The sequence below is a fragment of the Podarcis tiliguerta genome, assembly GCF_965153285.1.
Source record: "Podarcis tiliguerta genome assembly, chromosome: 13".
NCBI classification, from domain to species: domain Eukaryota; kingdom Metazoa; phylum Chordata; class Lepidosauria; order Squamata; family Lacertidae; genus Podarcis; species Podarcis tiliguerta.
In genome coordinates this window covers 34,071,278-34,095,593 of record NC_139546.1, presented here as the reverse complement: position 1 = coordinate 34,095,593, position 24,316 = coordinate 34,071,278, and the positions used below count along the sequence as shown (strand labels likewise).

At 46.5% G+C, this 24,316-nt stretch overlaps 1 protein-coding gene across 4 annotated transcripts; it reads left to right on the top strand.

Moving 5' to 3' along the window:
- Positions 1 to 1,169: 1,169 nt before the first annotated feature.
- Positions 1,170 to 24,204, top strand: FLT3LG (fms related receptor tyrosine kinase 3 ligand). Of its 4 annotated transcripts, none has more exons than XM_083411551.1 (9): positions 1,173 to 1,498; positions 16,386 to 16,483; positions 18,023 to 18,145; positions 18,974 to 19,027; positions 19,751 to 19,897; positions 20,560 to 20,713; positions 22,430 to 22,572; positions 23,249 to 23,309; positions 23,853 to 24,204. In XM_083411551.1, the coding sequence occupies exons 2-8, from the start codon at positions 16,448 to 16,450 to the stop codon at positions 23,279 to 23,281; spliced, it is 690 nt and encodes a 229-aa protein (XP_083267677.1). In that variant the 5' UTR covers positions 1,173 to 1,498; positions 16,386 to 16,447; the 3' UTR covers positions 23,282 to 23,309; positions 23,853 to 24,204. The 4 variants fall into 4 exon arrangements, with proteins under 4 accessions (XP_083267679.1, XP_083267678.1, XP_083267677.1 ...); XM_083411550.1 differs by having other exon boundaries at positions 22,412 to 22,572; XM_083411553.1 differs by lacking the exon at positions 22,430 to 22,572 and having other exon boundaries at positions 1,170 to 1,498.
- Positions 24,205 to 24,316: the final 112 nt, after the last annotated feature.

Genomic DNA, 24,316 nt, shown 5'->3' with positions numbered 1-24,316 from the left:
GACCCCTGGGCCCATTTTTAACCCAAAACATGCATTTGGGGGACCCATTTCTTAATTTCCCCCTCCCTCCATATATTTTCATGGCGGCAGTGCTCCTGTTTGGACCTGCCTTGGGCCAGGCCACAACCCACCGATTCAAGACCATTCAAGCTGGATATGCCAACGGTCTCTGATGCAGAGGAAGACGGAGATTCCTGTGTCCTTAAAGGGCTTGTATGGGGAATCATAGGGCAGGAGGTAGGGGGATTTTAGTGGTTTTGAAGAAGCAATTTAATTAATGGACTCTAGGAAATAGGAAGTGGCAGATCATTGGGTATGGCTAAGAGGGAAGAGCGTGTGTGTTTTTTTGTGACAAGAACAATGGAGTTATAGGACTCCTGAGATTTGCGAGAGCAGAACATTTGGAACCTGTGGGAAGGGGAAATGCCTGAGAGGTGGTGTTGTGTGTTGTCTAGTGTTGTCTAGGTGGTGTCTAGTGTTGTGTGTGTTATGAGTTTGTAGGAAATTCCCTTATTGTGTGTGTTTATGAGTTTGTGGGAAATTCCCTTATTCCGAATTGGATTCCTCACAAGAAAAGGGAAAAGTGGACAGCTATGTAGATGCCAAATCCTAAATCCCTGGATCCGGCAAGTTTTAAAATATAAGCCAGGTTAGCTTCCTGATGAGGTAATCGCTTGAGTAATGGGCCATTAAGAGAACAAAGGGGACTCTGTGCTAGATTACAAATGGGTCCTCTCTCAACTTGCAGGTAGTGAGAAGAACAAAAGCCAGTTTTCTAGCAGAACTTGGCAGGGATGTGACTTAGAAGCAAAGCTGAAAGCAGAGGGCCAGAGAGCAAGGCTTGCTTTCTATTTGAATCCAAGGCTGCTTGAAGAATCCAAGGGAGAAACAAGACCCATATATATCTTTAGGGTATATGGTAAATAATCCATATACCCTAAAGATATCACAGGCTCCTCTGTGTCTCATTCCCAAAAGGAAACATAAACAATATGTATGCATGAATAGTTCAGTCGGTAGAGCATGAGATTGTAGATCTCACGGTTGTGGGTTCGAGCCCCAAGTTGGGCAAAATATTTCTGTATGCTCAGCGCTAACCCTCGCCCTTTCCGAGATCGCACGAGCCGCTCTCCTTCTGGCCGATTGCTGGGACACGTGGAGAGGCGGAACCGAGCCCCGGAGCGCGGCTTGGGCTCGTGGCTGCGGAGCCCCAGGGGCGGGCGAGTGGGGGCGTCCCGACGTGCGGGGAAATCTCTCTCCCCCCCCCCCACCGCGAATATTTGGGGACCGGGGGTGCGGGGGAGCGAGGAGGGGCGTCACCCCGGACCAAGCCCTCCCTCTTCGGAAAGACTTTCACTTTCGCCTAAACAAAACCCAGGCAGCCTGGTCCTCAGGCGACTGCTTTCTTGTGGGGTTCGCGAGCATGTGAGAAGCCCGAACGACGCTGGGGAGAAACCCCCTTTCCTCCGCCCTTCCTCTAAACCTCGATCGTTCATAGGTAAGTTAGGGCGTTGTGGGAAATACTAGCTCCCCTCTTCGACCGGTTAGGCGAAGGGTCGGCACTGACTGGCAGAGGCTCTCAGGGCGTTTTCCCGATTCCTTGCGCCGTACCTGGACAAGATGTCAGGATTCGAACCCGGCGCCTCCCGCGTGCGTGCCGCCAGCAGTCAGGGCAAGGGGATCGGCGCAGGGGGGGGGGGATCGAAAGGGGGGACCTGCCGCTTCCAACCTTGGCTTCCGCGCTTGCGGAGGGAGCCCCCAAGCGCCAAGATCGCGGAGGCTTCATAGAATCACAGAATTCTACAGCGGGAAGGGACCTCTAGGGTCATCTAGTCCAACCCCCTGCAGCGAAGTAATATTTTGCCCAATGGGGGGCTCGAACCCGCGGCCCTGAGGTGAAGAGTCTTACGCTCTGCCGACTGAGCTGCTCTCTCACTCCTTGTGGTTCTTTCTCAGCTTCACGGTGATTATTGGATTTATATCCCGCCCTTGTATCAAGGAGGTGCCTATATAGGTGTTTGCGGGGGGGGGGGGGGGGCTGCAGAGAGAAGGGCCTCCGATGGGGCAGGGCTTGAAGGTAAAGGAGCCAGTGGGGAGAGACCCCTGCCTGAAATCCTAGAGGGCTGCTGCCGGTCAGTGTAGACACCACTATGGTAGATGGGGATAGTGCACCTGTCAGCATGTTCTGAAAGGGATGGTAAAAAGTGACAGGTGAAATTAAGAAGTTGCCTCTGCTCCCCACTTGAAGAGTCGTGGAGAATCCCAGGAACCATAGTCTGCTCGGAGGGCTGGGAATTGTCCGGCCTGTGAGGTCAGCACCCTTAGCAAACTACAGTTCCCAGAATCTTTCCGGAGGCGCCCTGAGTGTGCTCTAAATGCACAGTGTGGATGGGACCTATCTCTGGAAGTGGACGGCTTCTGCCGCTTGTTCCAGACTGGTGTGGAACTGACTCCCTCAGGAGGTTGTGGAGGTTTCTAAGCAGAGGCTGGATGGCCATCTGTCAGGGATGCTGTAGCTGAGATTCCTGCATTGCAGGGGGTTGGACTGGATGACCCCTGGGGTCCCTTCCAACACTATGATTCTATGATAAAGCCTTTCCCAGCCCTGCCTGGAAATGCCAGGGTCTGAACCCGGGACCTCCTGCATGCTCTCCCACTGAGCCACAACTCCTCCCCATGTGCTCAAGCCAGGCTACTGTTTTTATTGGCTCTTTCTTGCTTATTCAATAGAGAGGTGCAGAAGTTGCTTATTCAATAGAGAGGTGCAGAAGTCCAGACAGTTTTGCCCACTGCCGCTCTCCCATCCACACGCAAAACCATCCTGCCAATTGAAGCAGCGCCTCTGCGCTGTCTCGGGGTCTAGCCTACGGCATCTTTGCTGTGCGGTCCTGGTCCAGCTTTGTTGATGCTCAGCAGATATCAGAGGGTTGCCAGTAGCATGCCAGATTCACACAGGCAGCCCTGAAGCTTGGGATCCGCATGCATATCAGAACACGCCCTCTGCCTCCAGCTGACTTATCAAAACGTGCTTTCTCTAAACCAAATGCGTGCAACCAGAGAAAAAGCAAGGAATGATCCATGCCTCTTGAAAAAGTGGATGGAATTCCCCCCTCCCCCCGATAACACTGTAACTTGTGGACATTCAACAGAGATGACCGGGGGGGGGGCAGGGGGTTGGACTAGATTACTCTTGGAGTCCCTTCCAACTCTGTGATTCTATGTAGGAAGATCCAGGACAGATGAAAGGAAGTACGTCTTCATGCAGGAGAGAGGAAAATGTGGGTGGAATGGAATGGAGTATCCTGGAAGTGAGCATGGCTGACTAGAATCTAGAAGAAGCCCAGGGCCCCTCCAGGTGTGCTGTGGGTTGTGTATTCACGATAGTATCAGCAGTTGGTTATACTCCATCTCGCTTTCCATACAGCTTGTACCTGCAATGGTTTTGGGGTGGACATATACTGCTTTGTTTCCTATTAGTGCATGTCCTAGAGTCTAGGACAGGGTCAGCAAACATTTTCAGCAGGGGGCCGGTCCACCTTCCCTCAGACCTTGTGGGGGGCTGGACTATATTTTTTGGGGGGGTGGGGGAATGAACAAATTCCTATGCCCCACAAATAACCCAGAGATGCATTTTAAATAAAAGCACACATTCTACTCATGGAAAAACACCAGGCAGGTCCCACAAATAACCCAGAGATGCATTTTTTTTAAAAAAGGACACATTCTACTCATGTAAAAACATGCTGTTTCCCGGACCATCCACAGGCCGGATTTAGAAGGTGATTGGGTCAGATCCGGCCCCGGGGCCTTAGTTTGCCTACCCATGGTCTAGGACATGCACTAATTCAGGCACAGGCAACCTCGGCCCTCCAGATATTTTGGGACTACAACTCCCATCATCCCTGACCGCTGGTCCTGTTAGCTAGGGATGATGGGAGTTGTAGTCCCAAAACATCTGGAGGGACGAGGTTGCCTATGCCTGTCCTAGAGCTTCCTGCTGAAATCCTTCAACTTTTCTGACTTCTCCTTCATTGAAGGTTTTGAAACAGAGTCTGGATGGCTCTTTAGCTCTGATTCCTGCATTGCAAGATGACCCTCGTGGTCTCTTCCAACTCTGTAATTCTGCGGTTCTATGAAACGTTCTGGTTTTGTTTTGGTGGCCCCACTTTTGTTGCATTGTGGTGCAAGAGTGCCTCTCCAGATGGCAGTAGCAGGGGGGAAGCAATTGCAGAACGATGCAGAATGCACTGTGATTGCATACCTGGGCAATTTATGTGGCGATTGTTTCGGTTTGTTTGTGTGCTTTTTGATGCCTTTCATTTATTGCTTGTTACTTTTGTTATGCTTGCAATTACGTGAATCTTGTTATGTTATAAGCTGCCTTGCGCATGGTTTTAACTATGAAATAAGATGATGATGGTGATGAAGATGATGATGATGATGATGATGAAACCCACAGGGAAATGGCACTGGGGAGGGTGAGATAAAGCGTGTTTTGACACATCCTCTAGCCTCTCCACAAACAAATCAGAATGGATGTTCATTAAACAGCCCATGTTGTCCGATCTCCCTGTGAACAAACCCAGATGAAAGTTTGACAAACAGGTTGTCTGGAGACACCCAATGGCATGCTGCAGAATATACCTCGTTAAGTGGGCCTCACTCATACTGCAAGATTTGGTTGCAGGTGCCATTTGTTGTACGGTCAAGCTATTGGGTTGGGAGCCTGTTAAGAATAATGCTGGATCCTGACCAGTCGTATCCTGGAATCCTGGGAACTGATTGTAGCGCTGTGATGGGTAAACTGCAGTTCCCAAGATTCTTGGGTGGGAGCCATGTGCTTTAGGTGTATGGTGTGTTCACGGCAGGGGCACCGACTTGCCTCCCACATTGAGGGGGTGCAGTCATGTGACATGTCACGTGATGCCGATGGCATGCACCAGGCTGGGACAAGCAAAAGCAAACACGCTTGTCCCAGCCACCGCCTGGCTCCTGGGCTGCCGGGCAGAGGTTGGGGCAGGGGCACACTGAGGGCTCCCGGCAGTGGCAGGGGGGTGGCCCCCTCTATATTAGGGGGCACCGCGCCCTGCCAAAAAATATTGGGGAAGCTGAAGCCCTCTTCACCCCATATACCTGGCGCCACTGGTTCACAGACTTGCACAATGGAGGGCAGAACACTTGCATGCCATGTAAACAGTTAGGACCTGCAATAAAATGTTGTGGTTTGGGGCCATCTCCCCCAATTTTCCGTCCCCCCCTGACTCCATTTTCAGTTCATCCTTCCTCCAGCAGTCAGTCAGCATTCTGTAGTCACTGAGCATGCTTAATCCTGGGGTGCCTTGGGTTTCTCCCCACTCTTACAGTTTGATTTCCTCAAGTATTTTTTTTGTACTTTTGCATACCTGGGGATTCCCCCCAACACATTCCTCTTGCTTCTTGCGGCTTTGACCACATAAGCAATGGCACTCATGCACGCATGAACATGAGAAACAGAAGAAATTCGATACACCTGTATTTTTTTCATTTGGTTGCTTGTGCACCACATCCTCCCCCTAGGGAGCGTAGAGCAGTCTAGATAGGGGTGGTGGTTGTTATTCCATTTTATCCTCCTGACGACCCTGTGAGGTAGGCTAGCCTGAGCTAATCGTTGTGGGAGCTCCATGGATGTGTGAGGACTTGGAACCCCAGGAAGTTCAGGACCCTGTTTCCTGCTACACAACACAGGCTTTCTAGCCATCTGTATTCTTAAAATATAGCAGAGTGGTGTATTATCCTTCCCCATTCTTTTCAGTGCATGGATATGGGTGAAATATTCACTGTCATCTTAATATTTCTGACTATTCAACTGGAATAGTAATCCATTCACATGGACGGATGGACGGTCATTGTACTCTCAATGTGAGCTAATGGGATTCCCCCACTTTCCTTCCTCTTCTTTATTTAACGTGTTATAAACAATTCATTTAGAAAGAATAAGCTAGTCTCATGCAGAAAGGTAGAACCTAAATCCGCTGCCTCCAGGGCTATCAGTGGGCCTTACGTGGAAGATGGGATCAGTACAGTGGTACCTTGGTTCTCAAACAACTTGGAACCCATATACTGTACTGCAAACCCGGAAGTAAGTGTTCCAGTTTGCGAACTTTTTTTGGAAGCCGAACATGCTCCGTTTTGAGTGTTACGCTGAGGTTTGTCAATTTATTTTGTGCTTTTGTTTTTGCAGCTCTCTCTTTTTGTGTGTGTGTGACTGTGTGGAACCCAGTTCAGCTACTTACTGATTGATTGATTGATTGATTGATTGATTGTGTGACTGCAGTACATTGTTTATTACTTTCATTTTATGGATCAATGGTCTCGTTAGATAGTAATGTTCATGTTAAATTGCTGTTTTAGGGGTTGTTGTTAAAAGTCTGGAACAGATTAATCCATTTTGCATTACTTTCTATGGGAAAGCACGCCTTGGTTTTAGAATGCTTCGGTTTTGGAATGGAGTTCCAGAATGGATTAAGTGTGAAAACCAAGGTACCACTGTATAGCTCTGGCTACCAAATGGGGTGAGAGGGGCAAACAGCATTTGTGCTTCTTCCACACTATTGGTTATTGGTTTATTAATACCCTGCCTTTTCCTCTCAGTTGGACTCAAGGTGGCTTACATATAAAAATAAGAACCGCTAAAACCTTTTTTTGAAAAATTGAACATTGATAGGCATAAGACTAGGGACACGGGTGGCGCTGTGGGTTAAACCACAGAGCCTACGGCTTGCCGATCAGAAGGTCGTGGTTCTAATCCCTGCGACGGGGTGAGCTCCTGTTGCTCGGTCCCTGCTCCTGCCAACCTAGCAGTTTGAAAGCACATCAAAGTACAAGTAGATAAATAGGTACTGCTCTGGTGGGAAGGTAAACGGCATTTCTGTGCTCTGCTCTGGTTCTCCAGAAGCGGCTTAGTCATGCTGGCCACATGACCCGGAAGCTGTACGCCGGCTCCCTCGGCCAATGAAGCGAGATGAGCGCCACAACCCCAGACTTGGCCACGACTGGACCTAATGGTCAGGGGTCCCTTTACCTTTTACTAGGCATGAGATAATAAAACTCTTCGGGGTTGAAGGAGAATCCCTCTTCTGCTGCTGGCTGTCAGTGTACATTGGAATGGTGATTCCACACTGTCTCCAGAAATATCCAGCGATGTGCATCTGCGGGGTTGGTGAGAGTGGAATGGGGCTTGTTTGTGTGTGTGTGTGTGTGGTTTGACAGGACACCTGAGGAGAAGGCGGTGCCGATAAAGCAAACACCCCCTCCCACCACTTCCTTGTTGCGCTAAAGCTTTGCAAAACAGTGGAGATGTCTCGCTGTTACTGTTTGCAGAGCTCTCAGCAGCTCAGCTCAACCAAGAGGGATTCCATACACCCCCTTCTCTTCTTCATAGGAGTTAGGGAGCTGCCGCTTTCGGAGCTGTCCCTATGTGTCATTCAGCGCCAAGCTGCACCTGATCTGGAGTTAGGAATGTGTGTGGGACCGGGGAATTGAAGCTCGTTCACATTTAAAGGCAAACACACCTCCTTTGTGCTTTCCTGCGCCCAGCCGCCTTTTGAAATCTGCAGCTCTTCGAAGCTTGCAGTACCGTTATCCAGCTAAGCAACGTGTGCGAAAGATGCATGTGCTAAGGTTAGGTGTGCATGAAAATAATGTGCCAAACAAACAAACCAACCCACAACCAAAAGGGCGGAAATCACTTTGAACTTTGGGCAACCTTGCACATAAACGTTTGCACATTTGGAGACATTTGCACTAGAATGCTGATGAATTGTCACTGTTTTTAAAAAAAGCAAAACTATTGCGGAAACGTGGGGGACTGAACTTAAGACTGGAAAAACAAACTAAAATTGATTCGTTTATTCCTGCCGGGAGACACTTTGTATCCATACTTCATATTAACTCATTTATTTGTTTTTGTGTTCACCACTTAATGGGGTTTTTTAAATACACAGTTTATAAATTCTTCTAAACAAGCAAATAACATAAAGGGAAGGAGTTTAGAAAATGCATATTGCATTAGCTCATGGGGTGGATGACCAGCCTGTTAATGGGGTTGGAGAAGATGTGAGAAGATAGTTGTTTAACCCTCTTGCACTGAGCCTTGGAGAGCTTTGCAAAACACCAAGATCTTTTGCAACGAGGTGCAACACGTGGACCAAACGCCTCCCCTCTACTTTATAAGCATCTATTGCTTACTCTCTGTGCAGCAAGGAAGTGAGAGTGGGGAAACTGTTAGAATAATGGAGGAAGGGACTGGAACTTAAAAGCAGAAGAGCCCTGCTGATATTGCTGATCCTGTAAGACCATAGCCCTGTCAGCATAATAAAATTTGCAAAAAACAACAACCCCAAAACCCAGCAATAACCACCACTCAAAACCAGCTAGCTATATTAGCATTAGATCAGTTCAAGGCCGTTTGTCAGTGTGAATTGTAGGAGTTATGTATGGAGATGTTATGATCCTAAGGATGGAAAATCTTGAGAGGCAGCAATGTCTTTGAAAGAAATTCTCAATCACATATATGGTTTTTATTGATTGATTGATTGATACTTATTCAATGATATACAAAAAATACATACCATTACAAAGTATTTTTTTATGTTATACTGAGATGAAACAGCTACTTAGAGAGCAAAATCAGAAGGAAGAAAAGGAAAGGAGAAACCTAAAGAAAGAGAAAGCGAGAGAAAAGGAAAATAAAGGGGAAAAACTAAAGAAGGATAAAGAAGAAAACAATAAAAGGATTTCTGGCTCTCTGTCCTTGCAGCTACAGTATTTTTTCAATCTTTAAATCCAGTTACTACAAGTTCATTTTCTCTTTCATGCAAAAAGTCCTTAAGAAATTTCCAGTCCTTAACAAATGTCAGTAATGGTTTTTCTCTAATTATACATGTTAACTTTGCCATCTCAGCCAAGTCCAATAGCTTTATCCCCATTCTTCTATAGTGGGCAGGGCTGTGTCTTTCCATCTTTGTGCATATAGCAGGCACGTCCAACATCCAACAGGTTGCGATCCACCATCCAATAGTAAAAAAAACTGGCCAGACAGGTTATAGCGAGTCATTGGAAAAATGCAGAAGAGCTAAGGGTGAACCAATGGAGGAAAAAATTGAATAATGTTATAATTTTAGAATATTTAACTGTGAAGATACACAGAATGAAAGGTTTTAAGGTCAGTGAGAAAGAGGAGGATTGATTTGAGAAGATATTGAATTATTTGGGTAGATTTGAACAATTTGGGGCAATTAAAATGGTAAAAGTTAAATAAACCTTGTGGAGCGAGGAGTGTTAATGTATATAGAATTGTACATAAGGTCGATTCAAATATGTTATTATTGATTATGTATACTCAATGTATCCACCGCCTAGGGGGTTTCACTGTTGGGTTTTGGTTGTTGGTAAAAAAGGGGGGGGATGTGGCCTTAAGAGGGACCTCGTTCTGGGTAAGCATGCATAGAATTGCACTGTAAAATTTCTTGTTATGCTGAAAATGGTAATGTATTAAGTTTTGTATATATAATTCTCTTAATTTCTGTTTACGTTATGCGGATAAATTACAATTTTTGTGATGGAATTTTGTGCACTGCTAATCAGGTGCCTTATTGATCTAAGTCCTGTACAGTGGTACCTTGGGTTACATACGCTTCAGGTTACAGACTCTGTTAACCCAGAAATAGTGCTTCAGGTTAAGCACTTTGCTTCAGGATGAGAACAGAAATCGTGCTCCGGTGGTGCGGCGGCAGCAGCAGCAGGAGGCCCCATTAGCTAAAGTGGTGCTTCAGGTTAAGAACAGTTTCAGGTTAAGTACGGACCTCTGGAACAAATTAAGTACTTAACCTGGGGTACCACTGTATTTGCTATGACAGTAAACTGCAACAGATGGACCCCGCAACAAAAAAATACCAAAAAACCCCAAAAAAACTGGCAGTGATCTACCACACTCTCCCATTGTCATTCTTCAACTTAATATTATTATATGTGTGGCTGGGGAAATCCAGCCAGATGGGCAGGGTATAAATAATAAATTATGATTATGATAAAAATAAAAAAATAAAATATTACCCCACACACACCAGCCCCCTCCCAGGGCCATTGGTGCACACGGGAAGCCAACACGTCCCCAAATGTCCAATTCCCCCTTTACTGGATGGGAAAACTCCGTGGGTGGGGCAGTGGTTTACTTTTGAATTAATGCTGGAAAGGTGGGAGAAGTTCAGCATCCATGCAGAACTAGGAGGGAGAGGGTTTTCTTTCCATGGGAACCGGCAGGAGAGGGGAGAGGGAGGAGAAGCATCATGGTCTCTCTCTCTCTCTCTCTCTCTCTCTCTCTCTCTGCCCTTCTCTCGGCTCCCTTTCCCGGCTGGCCAGCTGACTGGGCGCATAGCTGTCAACCTTCCCTTTTTCCCCAGGAAATTCCCTTATTCCAGCGGCGTTACCCGCTGCTTCCCGCTGCTATCCCAGATTGTTAGATATCCCATAGACAGCCCTCGGGACAGGTGAGGCTTCCTATCCCTTATTTTCGAGGCTGCTGATCCTTTACTTTCAAATCTGAAAGTTGACAGCTATGACTGGGCATCGGGCAAAGCCTGCGACTGAGCAGAGTGCTTGATCCTTGAGTCGACCGTGGTCGTCGCGTTGAACATGCATGGCCTATAGCAATCTCACGGCTGTAAGCATATAAAGTGGTACCTCGGGTTAAGTACTTAATTCGTTCCGAAGGTCCATTCTTAACCTGAAACTGTTCTTAACCTGAAGCACCACTTTAGCTAATGGGGCCTCCTGCTGCTGCCGCGCCGCCGGAGCACGATTTCTGTTCTCATCCTGAAGCAAAGTTCTTAACCCGAGGTACTATTTCTGGGTTAGCGGAGTCTGTATGCAATCTAATGCAGTTGCCCTGGAAGGAAAAATGCAGAATATGCTACCAGGACAGAGCTGAGCTTCCTGAGCATCTCTGCTTTCGTTCTGTATAAATAAAGCAAGTTCCAGATCCTTACATATGCCATAGTACACCTTCTTCTCTCAGGGAAATGAAGTCATCATCAAGGCTGTACAGTGGTACCTCGGGTTAAGAACTTAATTCGTTCTGGAGCTCCATTCTTAACCTGAAACTGTTCTTAACCTGAGGTACCACTTTAGCTAATGGGGCCTACCGCTGCCGCTGCACAATTTCTGTTCTCATCCTGAAGCAAAGTTCTTAACCTGAGGTACTATTTCTGAGTTAGCGGAGTCTGTAACCTGAAGCATCTGTAACCTGAAGCATATTTAACCCAAGGTACCACAGTTTGAAAGCACACCAGTGCAAGTAGATAAATAGGTACCGCTCTGGCGGGAAGGTAAACGGCGTTTCCGTGCACTGCTCTGGTTCGCCAGAAGCAGCTTAGTCATGCTGGCCACATGACCCGGAAGCTGTACGCCGGCTACCTCGGCCAATAAAGCAAGATGAGCGCCACAACCCCAGAGTTGGTCACAACTGGACCTAATGGTCAGGGGTCCCTTTACCTTTACCTTACCACTGTATTGCAGTCCTCTTCCATAACCCCTTTCTAATTGCGTGTCCCCTAGCCCGAAAAGCAAGAGTTCTGGCTTCAACTGAACAGTTACCTTTAAAATCTGCTGTATCCACAGAGAGCATGAGACTCTTAATCTCAGAATTGTGGGTTTGAAGCCTATTATTAGCACTGCATTGCATTGCAGGGGGCTGGACTAGATGACCCCCAGGGTCCCTTCCAACTCCACAGCTCTATGATTTTATGATTCTGTGTATTCGTATCCAGCATATTTTAGCTTTTTTTTTTACATGCCCCCCAGGCATGATAAAATGTCCCTTCATGTACTTGGCATTTTCCAGCAAACATTTGAAACATCTTTATACATTCTGAATAGTTTCTCAGGAGTTGAATACCCGTTGAAATCAACAAACCCGAGTTCATCCAGGCCATGGACTTCAGTGGCTCTAATCTGAGTAGGACTAGCATTGACTCCCAACCCCTAGCGCAGAAGCAGCCTTGGAGGCACCTGGTTCTTTGCTGTGAGCAGCAATAGTCTGGGACGGATGGGCCTTTGGTTTGACCCAGCAGGTCTCTTCAGTCTTACACCTCTTTCCCGGATAATAGCAGCTAATATAGACCCTGTCAGAATGCACATGGAATCTCGTCCCATTGTGCCAAGATTTGGCAGCAACTTGCAGGCTAAATTTCATCTGCTATTCTGTTTGGCCGAGTTTGGAGAGAGGTTTACCAGGTGACCAGGTAAGGAAGAGACCAGGCAGTGCTCCTGTATCATTAATAGTTGTGTTAAAGAAGGAATTTCAGTAGCTGTACCTTGTCCCCTTTTTTGCCTCTGGTGGCCCTGTCAGGTAGACACCCATTCCCCTTGCACAAGCATGACTTAACTGAAAGGCACTCTTCTCCTTTCCAAATCCTAATTTAGCTTTCATCCTCTTTTCCTGCCCTGCACCCCGAATCATTTGTGGCTTTTTGGTATCCTTCTTAATTTGGTTTTGGAGTTGCCACCCTTGGTTCACCCAATTTTTTTAACGGGGAATTCACATGATGTCATTTCCCGCCCATTGTATTCCAGTCATTCCCCCCGCACACGCACACACCTAATTTGTGGCAAGGTAAACAGCTTAAAATCCTGCCATTGTGTACTGCAAAGTGCTATTACCCAAGAAAGGCCAGAGATCACTGATAAAAGTTTTGTATGCAGAAAGTCTCAAGTTCACTTCTGGCATCTTCTGTTTAAAAAGGAACAGATGGCAGCTTACAGAAAAGCTCTTTCCTAAGGAAGGCGGTGAGGAAGCTTCGTTTATTTTTCCATTAAAGGCAATAGGATAGTCAACCAGGGGCTGTGGAAAATGGTGGGTGGAGTTAGAGCCAGCGGTGGGTGGAGTCAGAGCCCCAAGTGGGTGGGGTCTGAAACAATGCAGGATTGTATAGCATTGTAATGTATTGTTCTATGTGCCTCCCCATATCTCTCTCTGTGAGCCTAATAATAATAATAATAATAATAACAACAACAACAATCTTTCAAATCTACTGATGATTACAGCTGCCTCTGCTATGCTTCCTCAACTGGAATCTAGATTAGCAAAAGGTTAGCAAAAGCAAATGATTAACATCCGGGCTATAATAAATGAATTAATGCTCCTCTGTTTGCTGTATGAGTCTTCTCATCGCTTGCTAGTGGGACAATCTATAAAACCCTATGCTCTAGTCTTCTAACCCACTAATAAGTCCCTTTTCCAAATTTACAATGCAATCCAGGAGCCCTGTCTCTGCTTTACTTCCAAAGACACCTGTGATTCTGTTTGGGTGTTGATCTTCTTTATCTCTTTTACTCAGTCTATGATGAGGATAACATGCATGTGCTACACATACAAAAAAAAAAATCTCAGAGTGAAGGAAAGCAAAGTCTTATTAAAACAAATGGTGCAAATAAAGTAGGCAACTTATTTAACAACAACAACAACCTGCCCTTCATTCAAAAGCCCCAGAGAGGGTTACAATTTAAAAAAACAGTTAAATAAAGAAAAACAGTTTTAAACAATTTACAATTAGAGAAGTAAGGTGGGCCTTAAAAATATTCATCTCAGTTGTCAAAAGCCAGGCTAAAGCAGTGTATCTTTAGGCTGAGAGCCACTTGTTACTCACAGACCACAACATCCACATTCTAGCATTGTTGTTGTTGTTGTTGTTGTTGTTGTTGCTATCATCATCATCATCATCATCATTATTATATTCAATTTATATACTGCCCTTTATCAAAAGATCTCAGGGCGGTTTGCAACATTAAGAACACATTTTACGGTGCATCAGTAATAAAAAGGTCCTTTTCTTCTAGCCGAGGCAGTTTTAATCTGAAATCTTAGGCTCAGTACTGCGCCCAGAGCTCAGAAACTGCTCGCGCTAATGGAATTCCCTGTCGTAAAACGCACCTAGAACAATGGGAGTTTCAAATGCTGCCTCTTCCACTGTCAAGCAGCTCTTACTTTCAGAAAGCTTTTTCTGAATGTTTAGTCGGAATCTCCTTTCTTGTGACTTGAAGCCGTTGCTTCGAGTCCAACCCTCCAGAGCAGGAGAAAAGAAGCTCCAGTTTGCTTACTCATATATAGAATTTCTTACTTGGCTGGTAAGTCCCTATTTTAGTCCTGGAAGACGCATGTTGGACAGGATGTTACGCTGGCAGGGCTTGGACCTAATGTGAGCAATTAACTGTGGTTACGGAAATTAAGGTGTGCACAAGCTGTTAAACCAGCCACAATCAAGAAACAAACCGCAGACACCAGGCTTGGGTTCCCAATTGTGGTTTATTTAGGAGAATAAGTAGGAGAATGCTATGATTCAGATTAAATATTAAACCTGCTACTCCTTTGTTCTTTCCATTGGAAGCACGGATGGAAGGCTCTGCCAATTTCAGTCCCCAAGTTCACATTTTTTCCAATCTTAAATTCAGTTTTCCACGTTTTGCAGCAATTTTTGCAAGCAATTATTTCCCCTAACATAATAACCTTTTATATGTTATTTTCCACAAACTTCTTCATTGTTATACACACTTAATATATGTGTTTTTGCAAGCATTGTTTGGTTGGACAACTGCATGGCAAGGTGTGAATTTTGAAGGACAGCAGTTTCCCAGTTTGCAATTTCTCTGTGCAAATTTGCAAAATTGATTCAGCTTTATAAATGCACCCTGTTCTCACAATGGCCAGCCAGATTCCTGTGGGAAACCCTCAGGCAAGACATGACTATCTTGCGGTTCCCAGCAACTGGCATTCAGAAGCATACTGTCTCCATCCATGGAGGCAGCACTCTGATAATGGTATCGCCTGCTTTACGTCAACAGGAGCGCCCACCATGTCAGTCAGAAAATTCCCCAGAGCCTTCAGGAATCCAGTGGATTCCATAGGTCTCTGGGGGCAGGCCAACCTAACAGGCCAGGTCTCATAATTCCCAGGGGCTGCTGACTAACCAAACCTCACCAAGAAATGGTCCATCCGCAACAATGGGAGTTAGAAAAACCTGTCAGCGCACCAACCAGCCCTCCTGTTGAAAAGACTGTCTTGGGAGTGTGACCTGCCACATCCATCAGGCTGGTGCTGTGCTGAGACTGTGGAATTCAACGTCCGGTACGCTTCCACTGCAACTCAGTGTTGTCCCGGCATTTAGCAGAGATTGTGCACAGCGGTCTGTGTTCTGTGTGGTTACTGTTGCGTTCTAGTGGAGCTCTATGTAAGCAGGCTGGCTGTTCAGTTCTGTTCTGGCCTGTGAATAAACAAGAGCTGTTTGAAGAATCGCTATGTCGTCTGATATGTTCACCCACAACTTAACAGAGATTACTCAAGCATGCAGAAAAGTCTCTGTACGCAGCTTATTTCCTAATCTAAGAAGCATTTATTTTACAACAGCAATCAATCAGCAGCCGATTAATTCGGTTGCCAATTGTAATTGCTGCTGTAAAACAATAAGACTGTGACCAGAGCAACGTGCTTCGGGACCAATCCTCCCAGTTTTGCCCATTGAGCCTCTCAAATGGGATGGTGTAGAACTCCTGGACTTCCGCCATCTTCTCCCCCGGGGCTTAGCCTACTCTCGTTCAGTAGCTCCTGGCACCCGATCCTGAAGAGGCGTCCTTCACCAGCGTGTTTCACTGCCCACAGGCAGGTCCCCCAGCCGGCCTTTCTCCCACACAGATACAGCCACGCAGCTGACTCCGTAACCTGTGGAATCACACACACAGGAACTTCAACAGAGACAACCCCATGGATGAGATGGAGGCTCTGATGCCGCAGGCTGCTCCATCAAGTTGGCCCCTGCGTGGATGTTGAAATCCCCCACTACAAGTCAAGTGGTGGATGACTGAAGAATCATTATGCGTAATGTGGCGTAATGGTTAGAGCGTTGGACTAGGACCCTGGGGAGCAGAGTTTGAATCCCCACTCAGCTGGGTGACCTTGGGCCAGTCACCATCTCATAGCCTAGCCTACCTCACAGGGTTGTTGTGAGGATGAAATGGGGAGGAGGAGAGCCATGTTCACCACCTTGAGATCCTTGGAAGATAAATACAATGAATAAATGAATAAACAGTGTTTCATGTGAACCAGTGCTATTTTTCTAGAAAAATAGAGGGGGCTGAAACTCACCCTGAGTGCCTCCCTTGTTCCCTTATAATGGCGAGTTCCGGAGAGTTCCAGCTCAAAAGAAGCCCTGATGTTAGGTATTTTTTATTATTTTGCATAAGTTGTAGTGCAAAACATCTGGAAGGCCCCACGTTGGTAAATGCTGGTTTTGCTACATCCCAAGCCCGTGTTTCCTTGGCCTCTTAACCCCTAACCATCCTTTCTTTTATCCCCACAGCTCCCCCCCCTTTCTAGAGGGGTAATCCTCAGCATGTTGGTCATCCACCAGACCATGTGGAGATGATTTGGCGCCATGCAACCCCAGAGTCTTTTGTGGTAAGATTTCAAAAACAATTGGCAGGATCAAGGAAGAGGCCTCAGCTTCTCCTGATGTACTAGTCCAGGAATGGTGGCTGGAGAGGGAGAGGGAGAGGGAGGTTCTTGGGACCTCTCCTTATAGCATTACCATTATCTCCCCAGAACCAGGTGGCCTTAGTTCAATGCATGCTTTCCAGCACTCAAAATCTGCGTTGCTCAAAAAGGCAGTGAATGACAGAAAGCAAATTACTCAGAAAGCAATTTCCTTTCTATCATTCACTGCCTTTTTGAGCAACACAGATTTCCATTTTTAAAAAGTTTTTTTTTGTCCTCGTGATTGCAGACGGGGGGGAATGTTTCTGCAATCATCCTCTTCCAGGCTATTCCATTCTCCTCGCCGCCACATTTTTCAGTCTTCGCTTCTCCAGCTGTCAGTCCACTGAGCTGTAGAGTTTACCTATTAGCAACAAATGACTGGGACCCGGAAGAAATGTTGCAGTATGACATGCTGCAGAGGAAAATGAGGAGCAGATGGGGCTTGTCAACCTGGGAAAGTAGCTCAACTGGGAGAAGGAAAACTCTGATTCTCAACCTCCGCTGCCTTGTGGCTACACTCATTTGTGAGAAAGGTTTTGGGAGTAAACCCTCCATACCCCTGGCCTTGCAAGACATCTTCGGGAGAAGAAAAAGCTATGGAGTAAGCCCTACACTGAGGGACGTGGGTGGCACTGTGGGTTAAACCACAGAGCCTAGGATTTGCTGATAAGAAGGTCGGCAGTTCGAATCCCCGTGATGGGGTGAGCTCCCGTTGCTCGGTCCCAGCTCCTGCCAACCTAGCAGTTCGAAAGCACGTCAAAGTGCAAGTAGATAAATAGGTACCCCTCCAGCGGGAAGGTAAATGGCGTTTCCGTGCGCTGCTCTGGTTCGCCAGAAGCAGCTTAGTTATGCTGGCCACATGACCTGTACGCCGGCTCCCTCGACCCAGAGTCGGTCATGACTGGACCTAATGGTCAGGGGTCCCTTTACCTTTAAGCCCTACACAAATTCAGAGTGGAGTCCCTAAGGCGGTTGGATGCTGCCTTGTACACCTCCTTCCAGCAACTCCTGCAGCCAAACTGGTGCCAAATGTATTGCTCTGCTTTCCTTTGGGCCACGTCAGTGAGGCTGAGAGGGGGGTCTTGTCATCTGGGCAGCCCAGGAACTCCATTGCCTAGGTTTGCACGCTGAAATAGTCACTTTGGTGGTCTCTGCAGCCACAGCAAGTGCTATGATTCTCCGGTAGTTTGACTTCACCCCCGGAGTCACACTCCATTGTCTCTTGGGAAAGTCCAATGCCAACATTCCCATTCTACTGTAAAGGAAGGAGGGTAAGATTTGGATGCCTTTAAAAGAGGATCAGGCAGGTAACAGATTTGCTCTGTCATGTATGTGACAGGTCTTCAGATATTTGAAGATGGAAGTTTGGGTCTGCATTGCATGCTAGCTGAGAGATGCTTGAGAGTTCTTTTGAGCTTTCACTTACTATATAAGCCAAAGAATTTTTTCCTGTCCTTCTAGGTCTTTGTTCTGCTGCTGCTGTTTCTCACCCAATGTGAGTCAAGCAAGAATTGCGTCTTTCAACATGTTCCGTTTGAGTCAACGAACAACACTCAGCTTTTTTTATCTAAAATTAAAGAACTGGTGAGTGTGCCCTCGAGCAGACTATATCCGGGCAGTGCTATTTTTCTAGAAAAATAGGTGCCAAAACTCACCACGAACCTCCCTCAAATAGATGTTGAACAGCATTGGGGATGTGATAAAGTGTTGTAGGGACCATAGAGTTTAATTGCCAAGGGGCTGAGCCAATCATCCCATGCTACCACCTGAAATTGGCCCTGCAGGTAGAAATGCAACACTGCAGCGCTCATGGGAGTTGTGGTCCAAAACATGGAGAATTGTGCCAGGGTGATGAAGGCTCATCTAGATAAACCTAGATCAGGGGTCAGCAATGTTTTTTGAGGCTGGTCCGGTCCACTCCCTGGCAGGCCTCTTGTTGGGCCAGAGCATGCGTGCCTGTGCATGCGCTCAAGCTATTTCCGGTGCTCTTCTGGGTCAGAAGAGCGCCAGAAATAGCGTGTGCACATACACGTGGGCGCTCCTCTGTCCTGGAAGTGCACCGGAAATAGCACATACGCACGCATACAGGCACTCCTCCGGGTGAGGCGCACCCATGCGCATGCGCACACGCCATTTCCGGTGCTTTTCTGGGACAGAAGTTGATCCCTGCAGTGAGGGGAAAAAATGGCCGTGAAGAAAGGCATGGAATCCCCACGCCGATCCACAGAACAGCTGTGGGCCGGTTCCAGGAAGCTCATGGGCCAGTACTGGCCCATGGGCCTTAGGTTGCCAACCTCTGGCCTAGAGGCACCTTTAAAGCCTATTTTAAAACATTTCGTGGGTAGACTTTTCTTGCTCTTTAATCCATCCTCTCCCCGCATTCAACTCAGGCCTATCTCTTTCTCTCCGCAGAAGCAGTACCTGCTCCTCAATTACCCAGTAGATATGCCATCCAACCTGAAACCGGTAAAGTCTTAAAAAACAACCTGTTAACTAAGGAAACAACTAGACATATGTTACCTACCATGGTGTTGTTATGTTACTTGAAAGGGCTGATCAGTTGCAATTATTTTAATTCAGGAGCGAATTTTTGCGTGGAGATGAAAATGTGCGCTGCCTCTCCTGTTACAAAAAGCAGAAGTTCCACCAGGAGTGGAAAGATTTGAAAGACAATTCCTCTTATGTCAATTGTGCTGCTGCCAGCCTGTGTGGGCAATACTGAGTTAGATAGACCAAAAGTCTGACTCACTATAAATGCTTATCTACACTTACCTTTCCCCTGTGCTTTCCAGGAAATGGTCCATGCTTTAAAACTCTGTATCCAGGTGCCTTTTCCCACCCACCGCTCTCTGGAGCTTTCCTTGGAAAAAGAACCCCCTGCTCTTTATAGCTGAATTGGAGCAAACAGCAATTGGGGGTGGGCGGAACCTGAATTGCTGTTTGTTGTGCTTCTGCTTCAAAGAGCAGGTTTTCACAGGGAAATATCAGGGTCAAAAAAAAGGAGTGCTTGGACACAGAGCTTTAAAGTGTGGACCTGAGCTTGGAAAACGTGGGTCAAAAGGTAAGTTTGGATGAGCCCTATGACAGCTTTGTATGTTCTTAGTGGTTTCGAACAAGAATACACCCCTGACTTTTTCCTAATCATGCATTCCTTCCTTATATTCCCCCTCCCCCAATAATTTCCCCCAGGATGGATTCTGCCAGGAATTATGGGAAGTTCATCTCATAAACAAAAAGCTGACGCATCTGGCCAGCGTATCCGGGACAACCCTGGAGAAAATGTTCTTCAATATAACAGATCACATTGCCTCCTTTATTAAAGAATGTAACATTGAGGTAGGTCATGGGTGCTTTGGAAGGCAGCACAGGTCATTCCCCCCTCTTATTTATTCATCTAATAGCTGTTTTGAACCTGACCAGTCCTAAACACTAGCAATTATTTGTATTTGTTAAGGATATTTAAAAATAATTAAGTTAAAATTTGGATCAGAGTGAAATACCACAAGGTGCTCCTCCCTCCAGATTAAGCCAGGCCCCTGCTCATGCCAGGTAGGAATGGAGAAGAATTTCAATTCGGTTCGCATTGAAAGGTGAACTTACCTAACTTCCAAAGCAAAATACAAGCTGAAACGCAGCCCTGGGCCCCTAAGGTCAATGGAGAAATCCAGCCTTGCTTGCATTTTCTTTAAAACCTACCTAATTCAAACTTTTTAAACCTATTTGGCTCGAGAGTTAATGCCTGCAGTCAGCAGCACCAGTGGGAGTAAAGAACAGCTGAGGAAGAGGGTGATTTTCAGCAGGAAACTGCCACAGGGCCCTGATCCAGAGTAGGGGCCTGCGGCTGTTTTGTCTTCAAAACAGAACTAGCCCCGTTTAAGTGCTGCAACTTCGCGTGTAATTTGGCCCCAGTTCCTAAGGTGTGGTGGCATGGCTTGTGGGCTCACTATACACCAGGACGAAGCTGCTGGGCTTCACTTTTTTCTCTTGCGCCTTAACAGGATAGTTGTGTCCGTTCTGTGGGGACAAACATCACTCAGTTCTTGAATCCGGTTCCTTACCACATCGGAAACCTGGCGGACAAGATGGAGAAACTCATCGAACTGAAAGAGTCTGCCGACTACAGTAATTGCACCACTATTCAGTGCCAACCAGGTAACATTCCAGGTGGTCAGGGTGTGGGGTAGCAAGGCTGTGGGGATACAGAGGGGATACATTTCTGCCATGGGGGGCTGACACAGCGGGACAATGCCATGGAGCTGCCCTCATAAAACTGGCGTCGCTGCTGCTTATCAAGGTGGTTCACTGACATGGCAGGGGGGTGGCAAACTTGGAGCAGAGCCAATCTGTGCCCACACAGCCCTGAGCTCCCCACCACCTCCCTGCACCCCAACCCGGTCAGTGGCAGTGATGACAGTGTTAGGAAGGTGGCTTTGCAACCCTGCCCCAGCCGCTCCTGTTTTCCACTGGGTGAATAACTTGCTGTGGTGTGTATGAAACGGTATGTGGTGAGCTGATCAAAGAGGATGGTTTCACCCCAGTGTCGACAATATGGGGAGGCAGAGAAAATGAGCGAAAGTCGCCTCGCTATCTTGGCAGAATACAAATGCTTTGCCTACTGAGTGACTGCATGTATGCTCTGAAGGTTCGTTTCCGCCAGAAATAATACTTAGCATCCATACAGTGCTTTGGAGATTTCAGAATGCTTCACAAACATTATCACAGTAGCCATGACAACCAGGCCCAACGTCAACACTTCTGCCCCCCCCCCCAACTTCTAGGCCCACCTGGTCGCAATAGGTCCTTGACATACTGCACCACTCTGGGTAAATTTAAATAGCTGCCCTCGGTGGCCTCCCTGCGGCTGCCACTGCCACTGTAATTTCCCAGAATTCCCCAGGCCATGATGACTTCAGGGGCATTGTGGGAAGTTTAAAATGGCAACTCGCAGCTGTTGGCAAGCAAGCTCAAGGGCGGAGGCCTAGCAGAGGGCATTTTGCCAGGGAGCCCCTCAGACCTAAAGCTGCCCCTGTTTACAACATTGGTATTATCATGCCCAGCTTGCAGTAAGGGGGAACTGAGGCAGAGAGAAAACTCAGTTGCCTAAGCCACTGAGTGAGTATGTGGCTGTGGTCTGATTTGAACTCAGGACTTCCCAACTTACAGCTCACACCCAGCTGTCGGTGTCACCAACTTCTGCAGCCCCAGGACTGCATGAAACCCTAGTTTCTACCACAGGGCTCACTTTATTTATTGAACAAACTTTATATGCCTCTGGTTTGTATCAAAACCTCTTAAGTGGTTTACAATTTGATCTCTCTTTCTCCTGTCTCTTCCCCCCACCCTTTCTTTTCTGTCTTTCCCAAGGCATATCTACACTTGAGGACCCATACTGGTTTAACTCTCCCCTAGGAAATCATGGGAGTTTTAGTTTAGCAGAGGGAGAATTTAGAGGCCCTGAACAGCGTTCTCAGCACCTGCAATAAACTACAATTCCCATGATTGCTTCGGGTGGTGGAGTCCATGACAATTAAACCAGTGGACCATTGTTTAATAATTTCTGGTGTAGAGATGCTCTCACTCTTTCTCCTTCTTCTCCCCACTGACTTTCTCCCTGTTTTTCTCCCTCTCCCCTTAAAAAACAAAACAAAATATTATGGTGCCAATCACTTGATGTCAGGCCACCATCCACTTCTTGTGAAACCAATGCAATATTCTGCATCTGTTGTCATAAAAAAGTGGTTCAGCAACACTCTGTGGGTATCCTCTCGATATTATCTGCTCTCTGCCCCTCGCTTGTTACCGGAAGGCATTCAATCTGCCCCTATAGGTCAGTCTCTCTCTGTACTGCAGACTCTTTTACTATTCCAGTCACCGAAAACGTTACACAGACCCATCCGCCTCAGCAAGCCCCACTTCAGAGATCTCACTGGGGACCATTTCTACTTCTGCTTCTCATTCCCATTTCCTGCTTTCTACTCATCATGACACGTCCATTAAGGAACCTATTTCAGGTAAGCAAGAAGCCTTTTCAAAAAGCTCTGGGATATTATGTTCTGGGCACTCACTGGGCCATGGCTGACAAGGATCTGTTGGGAATTGCAGTCCCAAGTTTCTAAAGGGCATGAGGTTGGGAAATACTCTCCTAGGTGAGGATTGGGGGGGTGGTGTTCCGATTTAGTTTGTCTTTAAAGGCAAACCTATTCGATTCGTTGTTTCTGAAGCAATCTGAGAACCCAAACATGGCCGTCCTTTGACATTTGCTCTTCCCCAAATTTTGCAATACTCCAGCCCAGCAAATGTGTACAAAAATCCATACACTGGGGTAAACCATCCCTAAAAATGCATATATTGGTGAAAATAACGTACGAAAATGCAGTGTTTCCCAGACTTAACAATAATCGCATGCCCCTTTTGAGAGTTTACCTCTTCTCAAAGATAATTTGTTTTAATAATGCAATTTTATCTAGGCTAGAGTCGCATGTTTGTGCTTGCACACAGCATCCCTGCCTTTGATCAATCATCCCAGGATAGGTAACCACGGAATCCTGTCACTCTCGCATGGGCCCAATCCTCACCTTTCAGCACTATGTGTGACATTGGCTCCACCATTACCAGTAGTACTATTATCTCCTCCACCCACACCAGTCAATTTGAGATGTAATCATAGCTCCATATTTCATCCCCCAGAGGCTCCCAAGATTTCAGGAAACGCCCGTTTGAGCCTTCAGAGCACCTTTGAGGAATAAAGGTAAGGGTAAGACTTTCCTGTATTTCCGTATTTCTGTGACAAAAGGCGCATAGAAATAAATCTCTCGGAAAATAATTTCTGTTGCGGGAAATTGCTTTGCAAAAACGTGTGTTTGATAAAATCGCGTGCAAAGATTAAATTTGCACTAAAATGCCGGTGAGTTTTTACGAGGACTTTTAAATTTGTTTTTTTTATGAAACTGTAAACCGATGAGGATATGTGGTGAACTGAACGTAAGTTTAGAAAAATGAGAAACTGATAAAAAAGCCCCCAAATGGACAGATTTCATCCATTCCTACGGAGGAACAACCAACTACATAAGCTCCACGCTTGAACTCTGAAACGTTACTTGCCTGGCACACCTGAGTGAGAATTAGACTCCAGGGCAAGCTTCAGGGTCTTACCTAGTGGGGAATATTGCAAAATGACCAAATGATTTGTGGTTTTTTTGCAACCTCCTCACTCCTGGCTTCTCTTCTGCCCGGGCCCCAACCAATTTTTTTTTAATTTATTTTTTTTTGTCATCTTATCTTCCTCCCACAGCATCTTCAGGCATGAATGGCCCCCTCCACAGTGAATGGGACGGCGTCCTTTTGCTCACACACCATCAACAGCAGCACATGCCCCGCTCCCACTGTTTTCTCCCTGGAGGACTGGACTTCCATAGCTATTGGGGGGAGACAGGCAGTGGGGAGAGAGACTCATCTGCAGCATCCCTCTGAGGAGGAGCTGTGTGGGCATCAGTTCCGGATTCTGCCACTGGGTGTTGCTGCACCGCCATTTTTATATTGAGAAGTGTGAGAGGAGAAAGACATGCACAGGTTTTTTTTTGTTAATATATATATGTATATATATTATTTTGTATAAATAAAAATAAAATACAAATAAACAAAAATGTTTAGTAGCCATGTGAACGTATCATTTACCTAGCCTGCTCAGGGAAGGGCAGCTGGACCTGACAGCCACCTGCCTTTTTGAATTCCTCACAAAGTACCACAGAGTTCTTA

What these genes read in the sequence shown, in the direction of transcription:
- FLT3LG (XM_083411550.1), top strand. Translation starts at nt 16,448, where the DNA reads ATGATTTGGCGCCATGCAACCCCAGAGTCTTTTGTG. An exon ending in TTAAAGAATGTAACATTGAG is followed by an intron (nt 19,898 to 20,559) that starts GTAGGTCATGGG and finishes GCGCCTTAACAG; the next exon opens with GATAGTTGTGTCCGTTCTGT. An exon ending in CATTAAGGAACCTATTTCAG is followed by an intron (nt 22,573 to 23,248) that starts GTAAGCAAGAAG and finishes TTCATCCCCCAG; the next exon opens with AGGCTCCCAAGATTTCAGGA.